The 17842-nt window shown below is 40.1% G+C and overlaps 1 protein-coding gene across 1 annotated transcript in view; it reads right to left on the reverse strand.

Moving 5' to 3' along the window:
• Nucleotides 1-155: 155 nt before the first annotated feature.
• Nucleotides 156-17842, reverse strand: part of PDIA6 (protein disulfide isomerase family A, member 6) — a 23329-nt gene continuing 5642 nt past the window's right edge. Inside the window, exons 2-13 of the mRNA XM_012648903.1 lie at nt 17103-17244; nt 12953-13010; nt 12373-12499; nt 9215-9321; nt 7798-7928; nt 7286-7400; nt 6603-6743; nt 5920-6004; nt 5718-5790; nt 3996-4154; nt 1239-1335; nt 156-628 (exon numbers count right to left, since the gene is read on the reverse strand). Coding sequence (XP_012504357.1) covers nt 560-628; nt 1239-1335; nt 3996-4154; nt 5718-5790; nt 5920-6004; nt 6603-6743; nt 7286-7400; nt 7798-7928; nt 9215-9321; nt 12373-12499; nt 12953-13010; nt 17103-17244 — 1304 coding nt within the window. The 3' untranslated portion in view covers nt 156-559. The remainder of the gene's footprint in view (nt 629-1238; nt 1336-3995; nt 4155-5717; nt 5791-5919; nt 6005-6602; nt 6744-7285; nt 7401-7797; nt 7929-9214; nt 9322-12372; nt 12500-12952; nt 13011-17102; nt 17245-17842) is intronic.

Here is a 17842-nt window from a genome sequence, read left to right on the forward strand (position 1 = left end):
GGTGGGCACCCAGGTGGCATCACTTGAATCAAAGAGGTATTTTCCGTTTTAAATAGGGAGGAAAGACATTAGTATCGTCACTTATCATATTAATTTACTGCCTAAACATCAGACTCTGAGTTTATGATGTGGACACTAATTTCATACATTTATCAGCATTGTCCAAAATATTGTTTAATTCTTTAATGGAAAAAGCCATTAATATTCAAATGAAGGAATCACATTAAAAAACCTATACATAAGAAACAGCCTCCAAGAACATTCATTCAAGCAGCAGTCAGAGGAAGGAAAAAATTTTCAACAGCTGAGTTTTCTTCAAAATATTATGTGACAATACAATACAATTCACTGGCTACAACAATTCATAGAATTTTTTCAATGTTTTCTTGAGATGCAAAAGTTCACTGTTGCAGTGTTTTCAAATGACCATTCAAGTGCTACTTCTTGGTTTAAAAGGCCACTGGTAGGTTCATCTGATTGTAAAGAATGCTCCTTCACTGCTGGAAAAATCCGCTGGCTCCCAAGAAAAGAAAACAGTTTGAAGCCTCTGCTGTCATTCTCACAACTCATCCTTCTCTAAGTCATCAAGCTCCACATCACTGAGGTCAATGTCGTCTTCCACGGGAAGCTGGGAGACAGAAAACCACTGTCAGAACCACAGACCAGGGGACACCCTGAAAAGTTAACGTCTCATTTTACAGAAGAGCAAGTTAATTTCTAGAGGTATTCTAGATTCCAAACCAGTTTCTCCTCAGTCTGCTTCCTACTTTTACGTCTGCCCCTTTTACACAGATGGAAAAGCTGAGAACTCCGATGAAACATGATTTTAACATAACAAACATCGTTTACCTCTTTAAAACTGAAAGTCATTTAACTTGTTCATTTGAGGAGGGTGGGGCAGAACTGTTCACAAATAAATGCTAACTTCAAAGCTATAACTTTACATTTCTCAAAGACAAAGTAAATGAATTCCAGGTTAAATGTTCACTTTAGGGGTAATAATCAGGAAAGCAACCTCGCTATTGCAATTTATCTTGGATGTCTGTCAAGAATATCAAATATGCCATAAAGCACTTTTTCGTGTAATAGGGAAGATGAAAGTAAAGAACCGCTTAAAAGGCCCACGGGTCAGGATACTTCATGAATGCCAAGGCTTAGGCCTGACGGCAAAGACTTGACTTCCAGGCACAGAGATTACAGAGACTGGGAAGGCACAACAGAACTGTCTGGGCACTCACCTCACCATCCTTGCCGTCCCAAGGCTCTCTCTCGCTGATGCTGGGGAAAGCCCCGCCTCCCACCGGAGCCGTAGAGCCACGCCCAAAAGAGAGCTCCCTTAGGGGAAAATGACCAAAATAAACACACGTTCGCATGGACTGCTGATGCAGATGACTAAACCACTTCAACCACAATCTGCTTACTAGGTTTAGGTACAGGCGTTTCTCGCCCCTTGCTGCAGTATATTCCTGAAAAATAGCTCGAGAACATTATGTTTTCAATCATGGACAACAATACAACCAGGCGTGACATTCCTGACTAAGTCCTCTGCATCAGATAAAGTCAGTTGCTGCCAACAAGTTTTTAAAAATAGCAAAGCTTTTTGCTGAAATACAAATTAAGTACATAAAAATGATCAAAGTCACTGGTGTCTTCGGAAAAAAAATTATCAAAATTGATCTAGAACTCAGGCTGCCTATGACTCCTGTTTTCTAAGACTATGAACTTGTACAGAGCACATCACTAGTGAGGTGACTGGTTCCAACACACCCCGGGCTGGGGGCTGGCATACAACACATCTGCTTAGCAGTGAGAAGTGTGAATGTCTGTATGTGAAAAACACAACAGACCTGTTGTAATCTGGCTACTGGAAAACCAAAGCTAAAAATACTACCAGTGCATATATGTGTAAGTTCAGCAAACAACCCAGAGAAATTTAAGTTAGTAACAATGAAGCTGAACAATCTACAAATGTAGTGGCGGCAATGGGCCAGAATAAGCACATCCGTTAGAAAAAAATGTTACATAATACTGTATTCAATTTCTAACTTTGTGATTAAATAAATGGAACTCCATGACAATCACAAACTTAAGCAAGTCCCAGACTTCTTTATGAAAACACCTCCTTAACCATATTGACCAACCACAGCGTATACTCACACTGGGACCCGAATCACGCAAACCATACAAATTTGAATCATCTAATTTTTTAGGTGCAATAATGGTATTGTGTTGTTTTCGAAAGTTGTCTTTTCGAGATACATGTTAAAACGTGCAGATGAGATGGAATGGGACTTGCTTTAAAATACTGGGGAGGAAGTGCGTAGACAAAATAAGGTTGACCATTAGTTGGTAACTGAAGTTGAAAATAACAAATACAAAAAAGTCCTTTAGCCTAGTCTACTTTTGTACATATTTAAAATTTTCCATAATAAAGAAAAACATTAAAAAGAAAAAAACCGATTACCTTGGATTCCATTTATTATGATGCTTGGGGAAAATACAAACTAAAAAGGTACTCTAAAACACATACTCTGATGTCACATTTTATTGATTCTTACATTTATCTCCCCTTCTTTGTTTAAACAATTTTTTTCTTTAAATTTTTAAAATTTTTATTATTTTTATAGATACGGGGGTCTCGCTGTCACCCTGGCTGGAGTGCAATGGCATGATCATAGCTCACTGCAGTCTCAAATTCTTGGGCTCCCAAGTGATCCTCCTGCCTCACCCTCCCAAAGTGCTGGGATTACAGGCATAAGCCACTGCACCTGTTTAAACAATTTCTAAATTGAGATGATTTGTAACAAATCTTTTAATGTAATACCCTTCCCCAAGTCACAATATACCTCACAATGTACACGGTCTGAAAAACAACAGCTAGTATCACTTCTCAGCCTTTTGGCTAAGATCAAGAGTAGTAAAAACAACAGCTACCATGCAGATGTTTACTCTGTCCGAGGCACTACACTGAGCTGTCCCTACTGATTTCTCTCTTTCAATTCTCCAACAGCCCAAACTGGAGGTACTATTATAATAGCATCTCATTTAAAAAACAAAGAAACAGAGGTGTGGGAAAGCTATGTCACTTGCCCAAAGTTAGACAGCTGGAAGAGGAAGAGCCAGGGCCTGACCCCAGGCAGAGGCTAAAGGTGACCTCGCAGGGGCTTCTCCATGCCTCCTACTCACTCCAGGTCACCACTCAAAGCAGAGCTAAGCTGTGACCCTGGGCACCTGACTGCAGAGCCTCTGCTCTCCACACAGCACAAGCGCATATTAATACTTGTGTGTTAAGTAGGAGGGCTGGCAGCAAAAGCAGTGCAGACTTTCAAACGTTATTCTTACTACTCATTACTCATCATAACCCTCTGAACTACCTTCTGTGAGCTGAATATCTTTCACACAGCAGCTGAGAAATGAACAAGGAAGAAAGCAAGAGTTGGGAACACAATCTCTTGTACTTGCCTAAAAGATGATTAAGTCAGTTTTAGAATGAGCTGAATGGCAGAGCAGGATAGAGAGCTCTAGAAATTGTTTTTTAAGTTTGAGAACCTATCATGATGTTTGCACACTGTTGGAGTAACTTAAGTACACCCATTTTCAAGCAACTGCATTCCAAAGCCAAGTGCCCAGATGGAAACCAGATCACCTGAGGTCAGGAGTACAAAGGGCGGGAATGGGTGAGACAGAGCTGCCTCTAGCCCCTGTGAGACCTTTAGGGAATCAGAAAGAGCCCAGTGCCAGGTGCACAGATGGCATGCAGGGTGGCCTGAGGGCAGCAAAGCTTTCTCCTCATCCACCATGTAGATTATTTCCAGGGAAAAGAGAACAGCATACAGGAAGATGATTTAACAACTCTAATTTATAAACATCCAATTTTCTGAAAATTCAAATGCAAAATAATTCCATTTATTTTGGAATTATACACCTAGTGTTAAACCAAAAACCGTAACAGAAACAGACAGAAAAAATAAACACTCAAGAAAATAAGACATTACCTGAGAAACTCGTTAATGCCTTGTTCACTGAAAGACCCTTTCAGCAGAGCAAACTTCATCTTGCGCGCATTGATGGCGGCCATGGCGGGGTACCCAAACCCTCCAATGCCCAGCGCGTTCTCAAGTTCACTCTGGGCTCCAGCTTCTGTCCACAGCCACCTAGAAAAGCAGACTGATTTTTAAGGACAAAGATGTCTTTTAAATTACTTAGAATCTAACTAGTAGATCTTAATTAAAGAACAAAAGATTACACTTCAAATATTTTATGGAATGAAATTAGTAAGAAATCAAAAACAAAAGATTAGTTTTTATAATAATGTAATCTAGATGTGCTCCCAAGTAACCACAGTTCCTCACTTGTGTTGCCCACAACTCACTCCAGAAGTCTCTGAATGGGCTAGTCTGTCTTTAAGACAGCTTTGTCCTCAGTCCCCAAAATACCATCCACTAAACTACATGAATTTTTCCTGTCTTGTTACCTGAAATGCCACCAGCTTGTCTGGGTCACTACCCACACTCTTGCGTTCTGCAGGCGTAACAAACACTGTGGGACTGATGGGGGAGGAGCAAGGTCACGAAAGCTGGTGGGGGCAGTGGGCACAGGGAAAGCAATGGATTCCCAGGATGGGAAGCAGAAATATCAATGGGAAGGACATATATAAGACATACTTTATTTTAACACATTAACTGTCACGTGAATTGTATTTAACTCACACTAGTTTTGAGCACAGGCCTTGTGGAGCATATGTAACTCACACTGCCCTGCTGTAGCATACATATTACATGATGGGTGGCGCCCTGGGCAAAACCCTGCAACTGGTTCATGAAAATCTTATTTATTGATGTTATTGTTACAATTTTTTTTTTTTTAATAAATAGAGTGACAGGGTCTCGCTCTTGCTCAGGCTGGTCTCGAACTCCTGAGCTCAAGCAATCCTCCCACCTCAGCCTCCCAGAGTACTAGGATTACAGGTGTGAGCCACCGTACCCAGCCTACTGTTACAATTAATATTGACAATTTAATTCTAAAAATGTGGATTAAATGAACAGAAGTCAATAAATTTCATTTTTCTATTTATGTTTACCTTTAAATTAGACATAACTCTGACAAGAAAAACACTTTATGCACTATTTTTCAAGTTTTCACATAACTTTTTACATTACAAATTTTTAAGTTTTTATATTACTTTTTTATTGAAATAAACACAGAAAACAATTTAAAAAATAACATTTTTCATTAAATTATAAGGATCTTATTTTTGAAGTTTTTATTCTATTTTCATAATATAATACTGTGGCCCCAAAGAAAAAAATTTGCTTTCTAGTGTGGTAGTCAGTGTGTTAAAAACGTGCCTAGATGCAGGCCTTCCTCCGAAGAGTGAGGAAATGTGCTTCCACTGCCTCTTTCTTTATCCAGCCCTCGAAGGCCACACCAGGAGTCAGCTCCATCACTGTTTCCTTGCTGGCCTGGATCCCCAACTACCACTTACAGTAAGATTCCCACGACAGTAAGGCATGCTGTGGAGAAAGTACGTATCCTACAGTAAGAGTGCTACGTTACTTCTTTTCCTCCTAGACGATAATTATTTTCATATCTTAAATAAAAACACATGGAAAGCGAACTCAGGACACATCCTACAGCAAACACGGAGGGAACCTCTCTCAAGAAGCCCTGTGCCCGCCTGTGTAAATGACACTGAGACAACAGGCTTAGTAACTTACCCCCACATTTTCTTTTTGTATTTGTCTGCCAACTTCAGAAGAACTTCCAAGTAAGAATTTCTGCCTGCAGCTCCTGATTTAACCAGAAAGAAAGTTTTAAAGGTAAAAATAAAGGAGTCCATATAATTAATCAATTCATTTAAGAAAAGTTCTCAGGGCACCTACTGTAGAACTAATGGGAAACTATTTCTGTTTATCTTACCAGTATCGAGGATGTGGGGCAGCACGGCCACGACACAGAGCTGATGCTCCTCACAAGTCCTCTTGGCGACATCCTCGTTGATTATCTATGGGACCCAGAAGACAAGGGAGGGTTGGAAGTCTGCACAGTACAGCACCCAAAAAGTAAGCTTGAAAACAGACTCAGCACCGTCACTGTAATTAAAGAGATGGACAGACTTCTCTCAAACAATACTTCCTTGAATAGAAACACCAACAGTAATGCTCCATAAAAGAAGATTGCTGCCAAGTGCAGTGGCTCATGCCTGTAATCCCAGCTCTTTGGGAGGCTGAGGTGGGAGGGCTGCTTGAGGCCAGGAGTTTAAGACCAGCCTGGCAACGTAGCAAGACGCCATGTCTCTACAAAAAAATTAAAAAAATAGCTGGCTGTGAAGGCACACACTTGTAGTCCAAGCTACTTGGGAGGCTGAGACAGCAGGATCACTTGAGCCCAGGAGTTTGTTCCAACGAGCTATGATCGTATCACTGCACTCCAGCCTGGGTGACAGAGCGAGACCCTGTCTCTAAAAACAAACCAAAACAAAAAGAAAAGAAAAAGGAAAGAGCTTAATGTGGACAGACAGAAACAGTACCATGACCGCTTTAATGTTCTTCACTATTAGACCAAAAAAGCTATCCTCACTACCAGCACATGAAACAGTTTACCTCAAGCAGCTCAGGAGGTGGGGCGTTATCAGAAAACAAATCAAGAGCCCGGGACACTATGTCGGATCTGGTCCGCCCACCATCATAATCCACAGGAGACTCGCCTTTCTGAAATATCTTGATTGTAGGAAAGCCCCTAATCTGTTAAAAAAAAAAAAAAAAAAAAATCAGAGTACAAAATCTAATTAACATTTAATATAAAATAACACAATCTTTATATTTCTAAAACCACCTTATAGGTAATTTAATGTAATAAAACTATTCCCCAGCCTGCATCAATGTGAAAGGGATGACTCACAGAGGTCCATCAATCAGGGGTGGTTAACAGTCTGACTGTCAAGGTTAGTGAAATCATCCGTAAGCCCTGGGTATATAATCAATACAAAGTCTCTGTTCTTGGACAAATGGACCAACTTTCAAAAGCCATATGAACAACTTGAAAAAGCTTGGGCAAACCGAAACATCCCATTAAGCACACAGTGGAAGCAATGTAATACTGCAGGAAAAAATCCACAGTCCTGAGTTCCAGACGTGTTGTGATAACAAAGTGACTTAAGCTGTTCATTTACATAATGGTTAAACACCTCCCCTCTTACCTCATAGGGAGGCCTGGAATAGTGGATGAAGTAACAGCTGAAAATACCACATAATTCACAAAGAAATGAGCCTTAGAACACACTCACCCCGTATCGGGAGGCTAGAACCTGATTGACCGTGGCGTCCACAGCTGCCAGTTTCACTTTTCCTTTTGTTTGTTCTTTCACCTCTGAAGCTGCAGCAGCCCATTCTGGCTCTAGGCTATCGAGAAATATTTGTATTTATTAAAAGTGCATTTTAACTCACAGCACAAATACTTCCTAACTGATCTGTGCACTTCTGCCCAATCGCCAGTTGTATCGCACCTGGAAAACATTTTGTAGCTTTATGAAGATATGATGATGCTAAACGCTTCACATTCGCCTCCCAGGCATTCACGACACTTCCCAAATCTGGACATCAGCCCGCCCCCGTTAATCTTTGAAAATACAAGAGTGCAAACTCTTGGCATCAATGTCAATGCTTAACATTCATTTAAAGTTTTTCCTGAAGCAGACCTTGGAGAGCACCTATTATCTAGTTCAGCTCTTTCAAAACGAGCTAGATGAACGTTCTGAAATCACTGAGACCGAACAGACTGCTTGGTCCAAGCACTTACTTTTTGCAGTGTCCACACCAAGGAGCGTAAAACTCAACCATCCAAACGTCTTCACTGTCAAGGACATTTTTATCAAAGTTGTCGTCCGTTAGCTCAATCACGTCCTTCTTACTTGAACTATCACCTCTCCCCTGTCATTTATGACATTAAACATCAAACTGTAACTTGGCCAAAAAGAACTTTTCCAATTTTAAATTCAAAAACAATGACCACTTCTACATCTTAATGAAGTTTTTGAGTTTTTCTTTAGCAAATAGTGTCAACTGTTTTATTCAAATTGGGTTCATTCCTTAATATTACTGTTTTTGCTTGGTAAATAGTCTTTACTTTCAAACAATTGCCAACAGTCAACATAGTTATAACCTCTACCTGAATTCTATCACCTGCTATTTTATTAAGAGAAACCTCAACATGGCTCAAAGAGCCACCCTAATAAACACTGTTTTAATTCAGACTCAAGCATAGCTGCTGCTTCATCCCAGGATGCCATAAGTTAACTACAGTTCCACCTTTTCATAGATAAAGTCCCCACCATTCAAGGAAGCTAAAAACATTTAGCCATTTTCTTTTTCAAAGAACTTTCTTCAGTACTAAACCTACGCAGGAGACAATACTGTTACATTGCTTTCTGTTGCCAAACTAAAAGTCATGGCAGGGGCAGGGGGCTAGGCAACTGTGCTCTTTAAATGTCTAAGTTTGAAATAAAAGGCAAGAACGTGAAATCTTTGCATAAGCTCTAAGACTGTATAAAGAAGCTGGCTTTACTGATCTCCTAAAAGAGTAAAGGCCCACATTATATTTACATGTATCTTTAATTTAATGTCTTTTCACAAGAACATAGGTACATGAAAATTAAGCTTCAGATTTCATACCAGGGCATCTAAAACACCAGTCCAAGGAATAGGAGCTTCCTTCCTCTTCTTCCCTATCCTTTTGTGTAGAATTTTCCATGGATTTAGGGCTGATTGCCACAGATTTAGGCCAAGTCACCCAAATTTCATCAGTGCTTGCCAAAGTCAATCTAGGAGAGCCTGTCCAACCCTCTCCACTCTGGACTCACGAATGCCATGGGATGCCAGTGCCCGGCTCCTCCAGCCTGGAGCGCTTCCCCACTGTGTCCACAATCTTCTGTATCAGCCCTGGGCCCAGGAAGCCGATCCAGAGGCTCGGTACTTGGACTGCAGGTGTGGTAAGATGCCCTTGGACTGAATGGCTATTGCAACAGTGGTTCTGGGGAAGCTAAATGAGCAGGCTGGGTGGCTGACTCCCTCTGGGATCAGCTGAGCCGACTCCTTATTATCTTTAAATTGGAAGTTCATCAGTTAAAAAACAAAAAACCTGTTTTCTATAAAGAGTCCATACCACCCAGGCTTCAAAATTATGACACACATTAAAAACTGACATTACACTGCCTTACTTGTTTTCCAGAACTATATCCACCACTCCTTCCCCCGAGGCGATCCTTCACGAGCTGGCGCAGAGCACTGAGTGCAGCATCTACAATGGCTTCACCAGTTCTGCCACCTACAGGAAACAGGACGGGCAGGTGATCGGGTGGCAGGCGGTCTTCAGCCCAGCCTTCGGCACATCTGCCTGACAATACTGAGACTTGCACCTTTACGTAACTGCCAGCTTCACCTGGTGTGACACATATCTGCCAACACATGTACTTATGGCAGAGCACGCTTTCTCTCCAGAATGTATTTTGCACTAGACTTTACACTTGGAAAACCAACTTCTTGTCTTCAGTTTTATGTTGTTAGTATGAACAAGAACCCCTTGTTCATCACCTGTAAATACCACCTACTAATGAGAAAAATTCCCAAATGTTTTCTGAACATGTAACACGTATACGGATGAATAAGAAGCTTAATATCTAGTTAGGAAAGTAGGGGAAACTTCCAAATACAGAAGGAACTATTCTATGATATGGAACAGAAAAGATTGGCAAAAGTAGGATATGAGGTGTCTTTGAAGCTAAGTAACTGGAAACCAATTCAGGCTTCTTCTTTTTTACCTAAAACACTGTTAAGCTAAACTTAATCCTAATATAAAAAGTAACAAACCTGTATTAAAACTCAATGAGGCAAGATGATAACAGTCTGGAAGTTTACCAAAAACCACATGCTTAAGAAAGAGTCGGGGGCTATTAACTGCCACAGAAGCACAGGGATAATATATGCTGTGTGCTTCCTTCAGAGTTCAAAGGCAAAACTCTAACAGAAACTTTAGAAAGTTTCATCTACCTTTCTTTCTTTCTTTTTTTAAAAGTTTTCTATTCAAATTGCCCAGGAAGAGAAAGAACTCTTGAGAACACCTCAGACCTGACGATAGAAAGAAGATACAGCATAGCAACGCTCGGCAGTCCAGATAATCATGTACCGCACCCCTGGGTGAGACCAAACATGTTACTTCCCAACACGAAAGGGCACGCCTCCACGTACAAGAGCCTTCTGCTCCTTTTCTCTGTCAGATGTCCCCATCTTCTGAACCAGTGCCCCTCTCCCCGGCTTTATTTGGACACATGCCAAATCAAGAACTATACTGGAAAAAAGGGAGTTTTCTCACTCTAGACCAGCAGTTGGCAAACTTTCTGTAAAGGGCCAGATGTACCTATTTTCAGCTTTACAGGCCATACTGTCTAGAGCAACTACTCAACTCTGCTGTTCTGGGGTGAGAGCAGCCACCGACAGTACACAAATAGGTGGGGTTATGTCCCAAAGCAGCAGCAGGCCCAATGCACCAAATGTGCAATTTTTTACAAGTTAGCAAAACTATAACAAATTATTATTCACAAGCAGAAAAAAAGATGTTTACTCAGAAAAATGAGAGAGATCATTCCGTAGAACTTTTGAGCTAGGGAGTCTAGCAGAGACAATGTGTCCAAGGCCACATCCTCAGGTATTCTGACTGCTAGCTTGGAGATGTGCCAACGACACTGGTATTTACCAAGTATTTGTCTCATATGCTTTACATGTACCATTTCAATTAAGCTTCTGATAGCCTCAGATAAGTTTTCACACCCCCATTTTATAAAGAAGAGACTAAGTACTGTTCAGATACAAGGCCAGAGTGTGGAGAAACCAGCGTTAACCCAAGATGTGCTGCCTTCCAAGTACACAACTGACAGATTCTATACCCTCCCCCATCCCGTTTTCTATCAGCTGGATCCCGCATAAGATACCAAGTACTGATAAAACAGTTACTCTTTGTTTTACTATGATGCTGATTCTCCTACCCACCCCACAAACTTGTACTGCTGACACAGTGAAACTGAAGATGGCAGACAAACTTCAGTCACTTATATGTCCCATGTAACAAAATTAAAAAAAAAAAAAAAAGTTAGGCGTGGCATGGTGGCTCCCACCTATAATCCCAGCACCTGGAGAGGCTGAAGTGGGAGGATCACCTTAGGCCAGGAATTCGAGACCAGCCTGGGCAACACAGCGAGACCCTGACTCTACAAAATAAAAAAAAAAAAAAATTGTAGCTGGGTGTGGTGGCACAAACCTATAGTCCCAGCTACTTCGGAGGCTGAGGCAGGAGGATCAATTGAGCCCCGGAGTTCTAGGTTGCAGTGAGCTATGACTGTCACACCACTGCACTCCAGCTTGGGTGACAAAGTGAGACCCTGCCTCTAAATTTAGCAGAAAAAAAATATCAAATTAGCTATAACTTAAGGTTTGAATATATTATGCCCAATACTTTTATTAGGACCATGGATTCTGGCCCAACCCAGCAATTCTGATTATCTTAAATATGACAATATGTTTGTGATATCTTATTAAATAAATTAAATAACAGGACTATTCTATCAAAGAATAGCAATGGTGCCTGCAGTCCCAGCCACCCAGGAGGCTGAGGTGGGAGATTGCTTCAGCCCAGGAGTTTGAGTCCAGCCTGGGCAACAAAGCGAGACCCTGGCTATTTAAAAACAAAAAAACAAAAAAAGACTAGTGTGACTGAAATAACATTTAGCCTTAAAGGTCCAGAGTCAGAATTCTATGTTTAGTTGCTTCAATGATTTACAGCAGATACTAACAATTTACTTGTCTCAAAATGAAGAACTTGTGGTACCTATTTATTATCAATAGAATATTCAAATGCTGTATATGTTTACAAGGCATGAAGTCATGGATAAAATACTCCCTAGTAGTACCAGCAGTTTAAAATGACTTTCCAATCACAGGGTCTTCTTTTTCACATTGATATGTTACACTGATACATTAGACCCTTCTCCTACAGTAAAAGAGAGATTAGAGCAAAAATAAAAACACTTGTAGATCTTCATTAAATCTTAAATAAAGGTAATGAGAAAGATAGGAGGGTAGTATAGGACACTATCACTCTATCACTGCTAGGGCAGTGTGGGCCAAAGTCAGCATAAGACTTTTACCTGTATGACACATATTTAATTGTCAGAACAACTCAGAGGGGTAGGAATCACTCTCTACTGCTTACAGATAAGGAAATTCAGGTACAAAGAGGTGTAAAGACCTGAACGTAGCAGGACTAATAAGCTACAGAGTCCTAGGTTCCCTCCCACCAGGGGAAGGGAGCAGTCAAAGCCCTTACCCTGGTAATCTTCTGGTGTGTTTTTGTTGGATCCAAAAATCTTGATGGTAGGGAATCCCTGAACACCATACTGACCTCCCAGGGACTGATGTTTATCCACATCAACTGCACCAACTTTTACAACATCCTGTGGGAATATAAAATTTTCTTTCAACTAGAACGGATTTCACAAGAACCCATCACCTGCTTCATGTAGACTCAGAGACAAGGTATAAGGGCAGGGTGAAGCTTGCCGATAGAGTCAACAAGGGCTTAGCCTTGAATACCAGAAGAGAATCTTAAATGGAACAACAGGTGAAATGTCAGTCAGCCCAGGAAGGGAACTCTGCAGCTCACAGAGTTGGCATGGCTGACAGTAATTATGTCATTTATCTGGGAAACAAAATGAACAAAAACAAACATAAAAATTAAAATGTCTATTATCCCCTTGTTCTCTACATGATTTTGGCAACAGAACCAGCATTTTGAACTTTGATATGCAAATCAGCTTCCTACTGGACCTTAAACCCATCTGCATACTTATTTAAACATACACAGGTGAATGTTTAAAATTCATATCACGGAAATCTTAAAAACTTACTTTTAACGCAGTTGCTGCTTTCTTCCATTCTGGTGTTAACCTCTGGCAGTGACCACACCTTTTGGGGGAAGAAAACACAAATAAGGCAACAGTTAAAGCCTTTGATCCTCAATTCAAAGAATTCAAAAATTCAGTAGAAAAAAAAATAATAATAATAAAAAAATAACCCATCAATGGTCTACTGAGTGAGATGCCCTGGTGGGGGCTTGCAGAGGACAAGCACTAATAAAACAGCATCAGTGACCTGAAGAGGCTCACCATTTTATTACTTACGGCAATCATTTTTGATTATCTTCCTAAAAAAAAAAAGCTTCCAAATTACTGCTCAGTTAAATCATATTTAAAGAGTTTAAATAATCCCTATTATCTGTAGCTCTGTACCTGAACAGGCCCTTTAGAATTTATCTGATCCAGTAAGCCTCAACGTGTGGAACTGTAAGGCTAAGAAAAATGCAGATTCTTGGGCCCCATCAACACAAAGTTCTTAGAGAAGGAAACTGTATTTTAGTAAGTTCTACGTGTGATTCTTAAACCTATTAAGGTTTGATATTCCCTGATCCAGTCCAGCCTTTGCATTTTATAGAAGAGGCATCTGGCCTGGCTCTCCTGTGCCTATGGCTCAGTGCTCTCCAGCTCTCACAAACAGCTGCTGGAGTTAGAAAGGCACACATACACCCAGGTTAGTGAGCCTAACAAGCTGAAACGCACATGACGTGACACAAGATGGTGATGTGAGTGAGTGGGGTAGGGGGAAGGGAGGGGAAAGGAAGACAAGAACACAAGAAAAGACAACCTTAACCTTGTAGATACCAGTATTTAGAAAATACTATTGTGAAAGGCAGCACAGATAACTGCCTCTAAAAGATGATATGCACACCAACCTGTTATGCTTTTACCACTTATCGACGTAAGTAGCTATACTGTTCATTTTCATTTCTGTGTAACATCCATTGTATGCAGATACCATAGTTTATTTATCCATAAGTGATTCGATCCTTTTTAAACAAAGTAAACACTCTTCTAATTAGGTCTCTAAGGAACTAATGAGCGAACGCCACGTGGCAGGACCATGATGAAACTTTTTATAGGGGATTTCATTTAATCAGCATAAAGCTAAAGGCAGGGCCTATTGTTATTTTCATCTTCCAGATGATGAAATGGATGCTGAGAAGAAATTTACCCCAAAGCACAGCCACAGAGTTCCTGACAAGTTTTTGATTCTAAACACTACATTCTTTTTTTTTTTTTTTTTTGAGACAGAGTCTCACTGTGTTGCCCGGGCTAGAGTGAGTGCCGTGGCGTCAACCTAGCTCACAGCAACCTCAAACTCCTGGGCTCAAGCGATCCTTCTGCCTCAGCCTCCCGAGTAGCTGGGACTACAGGCATGTGCCACCATGCCCGGCTAATTTTTTCTATATATTTTTAGTTGTCTGATTAATTTCTTTCTATTTTTAGTAGAGACAGGGTCTCGCTCTTGCTCAGGCTGGTTTCGAACTCCTGAGCTCAAACAATCCACCCACCTCGGCCTCCCAGAGAGCTAGGATTACAGGCGTGAGCCACCGCGCCCGGCCTAAACACTACATTCTTAATCACCATGTAATATCACCTTCCACAGGGGCCTAAACTCAATCCCAGTATTTGAAGTCAGCATCTTTCAGGGGAATGTCCTGAAATGCTATTTCTAAATATTTATATATAGTATGTTTTGTTGCTTAGGTGAGATATCCAGAAGCCCAGGAGTCAAAGTGTTGCAGGGTTTTGTCTCTTTAATTTCAGTTTATCTAAGAAAGGAAGATTCAAATCAGAGAATGTCAGAACCCACACCCCCTTCAATTTGAATGTTAGGCAATTTTGATCCGCAGATAGATCAAAATGCCACATAAATTTATAAACATAGCATCCATTCTAACCCAGAGGTTCTTCACCTGGGGTCCAGGTTCCCAAAAGGCTGATGTATAAAAACTTAGGAGGTCTATGAATGTGGATAGGGGGAAAAAGTCTCTATTTTCACTAATCTGTAATTGAAATTAAGAATTTTCTTAAATTATCCATAGTTGATAAGTACTTGTGACTTTGTCATGAATAAAAATCACAGCTATTTTCACATCACCACTACCGGTGTTTCAGAAACAGTTTGTACCCATCACTATGTGGAATTATGGTAAATGTTAGATCTGCTGCTGGATCTTGGGACAGGTTGAGCATCAATCATCCAAAGAGTGAAATGCTCTAAAATCTGAAATTTTTTGATTGCCAACATGACACTAGAAGGAAACGCTCATTAGACCATTTCAGATTTTGGGTTAGGGATGCTCTACTGGTTAAGTGTAATGCAAATATTACAAAATTCAAAAATATCTGACATCTGAAACATTTCTGGTCCCAGGCATTTTGAATAAGGGATACTCAACCTGTATTTACTGTACTATTAATAAATTACCATATCGAATTTATTTTAATCTTTTGATAACCGTATTTCATCCTTTGTGATCCTATATGCGTTATTTAAAAATGTAAAATCTTTTATTCTAAGAAAGAATTCAAGGCCTTTACCAAGCTGCCAAAGGAGTCCAAGCACAAAGAGGTTAAAAGCACCTGCTCTAACCATTCTCTTACCCACAACGCTATGAAGTAAAACTCTGCCAGCACAGTAACAATTAACTACAGATCCAGATCCTGCCTTCTCAATTATGCTGAGATAGTTTTAGAACGAGGTATATTCTCTTGTATTTGCAGCACTCAGAAACAAGGTCAATTACCATGCCATAAATGATAAAAAGTCAAATTTGTAAAAACTGCACACAAAGGCATTCAACAATATAACAGTTTGTACAACTCTGTACAATGTACTGTTTGTACATTTACTGTTAACAATATAATTGAGACAACTCATACAGAATTAGCATTTCTGATTTAACAAAAAACATAGGAGTCTTTAAAAAACAGTAAAGACATTAAGGTGAACAGGATTCACAATGTGGTAGAATAAACTTTTAAAATAGAGGGTTTTAGGCTGGGTACAGAAGCTCACACCTATTATCCCAGCACTCTGGAAAGCTGAGGCAGGAGGACCACTTGAGCTCAGGAGTTGGAGGCTGCAGTGAGCTATGATCATGCTACTGCACTCCTCCAGCCTCAGTGACACAGTGAGACCTAAAATGTCTCCTAAAAAAAAAAAAAAAAAAAAAAAAGCGGGACCGGGGTTTACCTCAATTTGCTACACTAAACATTCAGTGAAAACAGTCCATGAAGACTGGCATTTACTTTCTAAAACTCAGTTTCATGGTCTTCCAAAGAAAAAAATTAAAGCAATAAAGGAAAAACTCTCATCAGGGAAACGTAAAATTCACCCATTCAGGTTACAAGAATTTGACTGAGAATTTCATTTACTATCCCTTATTCAAGGCACTGTTAACATTTAAAAGGACTCCTTGGATTTCATATCACTATACATTTCATCTTTACAGATACACAGTTGGCTGGGGTTTGGTTCTCCTCTCAGGATACTGTGGCCTGCTAGTTCGCAGCAGAGACGGCCTCATGTACATCTTGCATAGTTTCCACTGATTTGTCTCTTCTATTTGGTGTATTTTTTTTTTTTTTGCACTAAATGCACTAACTACACAAATAATTAGTACAATACTGTATTGTGACTATATATAATTTTGTACCATTAATTTCAATGGTGATTACCCCTTTACCCTACAAGGGTTTTTCCAGCAATGAATGTAAGGCAAGAGAAGAATTTTTGAGTTAAAACAGATTTTCTAATTACTTCAGGAAACAATCCCCTTTAAGAAACAAAATAAGTCAATCACTGGTTCTTCCCTTTCCTTTGCTCAAGATTCTTTCTTACTAGTCTCTCTTCTATCCCCATCAACTCATCAAAGGATAGATCTTAAAATTATAAGGTTTTTTCTTTCTTGCAACAATTAGCTATTTTAAACACTTAAAAAAAAAAAGACTCAATCTTTTTGGCCTTTAATAGAGTAGACATTTTGTGGAGTTCCCATTTTCCTCTCCTCTACTTCTTTTAAACAAGCAGTAAGCTAGATAAACTAGATGATTTAGCAAAATCAGATTTTTACAGAGCATTCTCCCAATTTTACAAAGTACTATAAATAATCTACAACTACTTTGTACTACTTACCATGGAGCATAGAATTCTACAAGCCACAAACTATCACTTTGAATGACTTCTCGGTTGAAATTTGATGGAGTTAATTCGATTACATCATCGCTAGAAGAATATAGACCATTCACTGCTAGAAAGAAGGTACAGCTCACCAGACCTAGAGTAACAACAAAAGCACATCAGCAGCACTGTTCATGTTTTGACAGGAAACCTTGGTCAACTGGAGTCCTCTTCCACTGACCAGGGCCCTTATCACAGGAGAGTGGCCTGGCCCCTGGCCCCTGAGTCCTCCCTGCTGCAGTCGGAGGCCCTAGAATTTCACGCCTACTGGTGCAGCGCTGAGCAAGAAGGAAACAGACAGTCCCCACTCCCATTTCCTGAGGTGCACTGGAAAAAGATTTAATCACTGTTCTTAGTGGCTTTCATGTATTAACACCTTTATTCTTTACAACCACCCTATGAAGCAGTACTATTATTATCATATTATAGGGAGGATGCTGAAAAATTGAGAGGTTACCTCTAGCTGTGGAACCTTGGGCAATCCACACAGGATTTATTCCTCATGTCATTCAGTTGCAATATTAGCACTTATCTTTATTAAAACATACATTCATTCATTTATTTATTTATTTATTATTTTTTTTTTTTGAGACAGAGTCTCACTTTGTTGCCCGGGCTATCACAGCAACCTCAAACTCCTGGGCTCAAGCAATCCTTCTGCCTCAGCCTCCCGAGTAGCTGGGACTACAGGCATG

Source organism: Propithecus coquereli, unplaced genomic scaffold (genome assembly GCF_000956105.1).
Source record: "Propithecus coquereli isolate 6110/MARCELLA unplaced genomic scaffold, Pcoq_1.0 Scaffold298, whole genome shotgun sequence".
Lineage (NCBI taxonomy): Eukaryota > Metazoa > Chordata > Mammalia > Primates > Indriidae > Propithecus > Propithecus coquereli.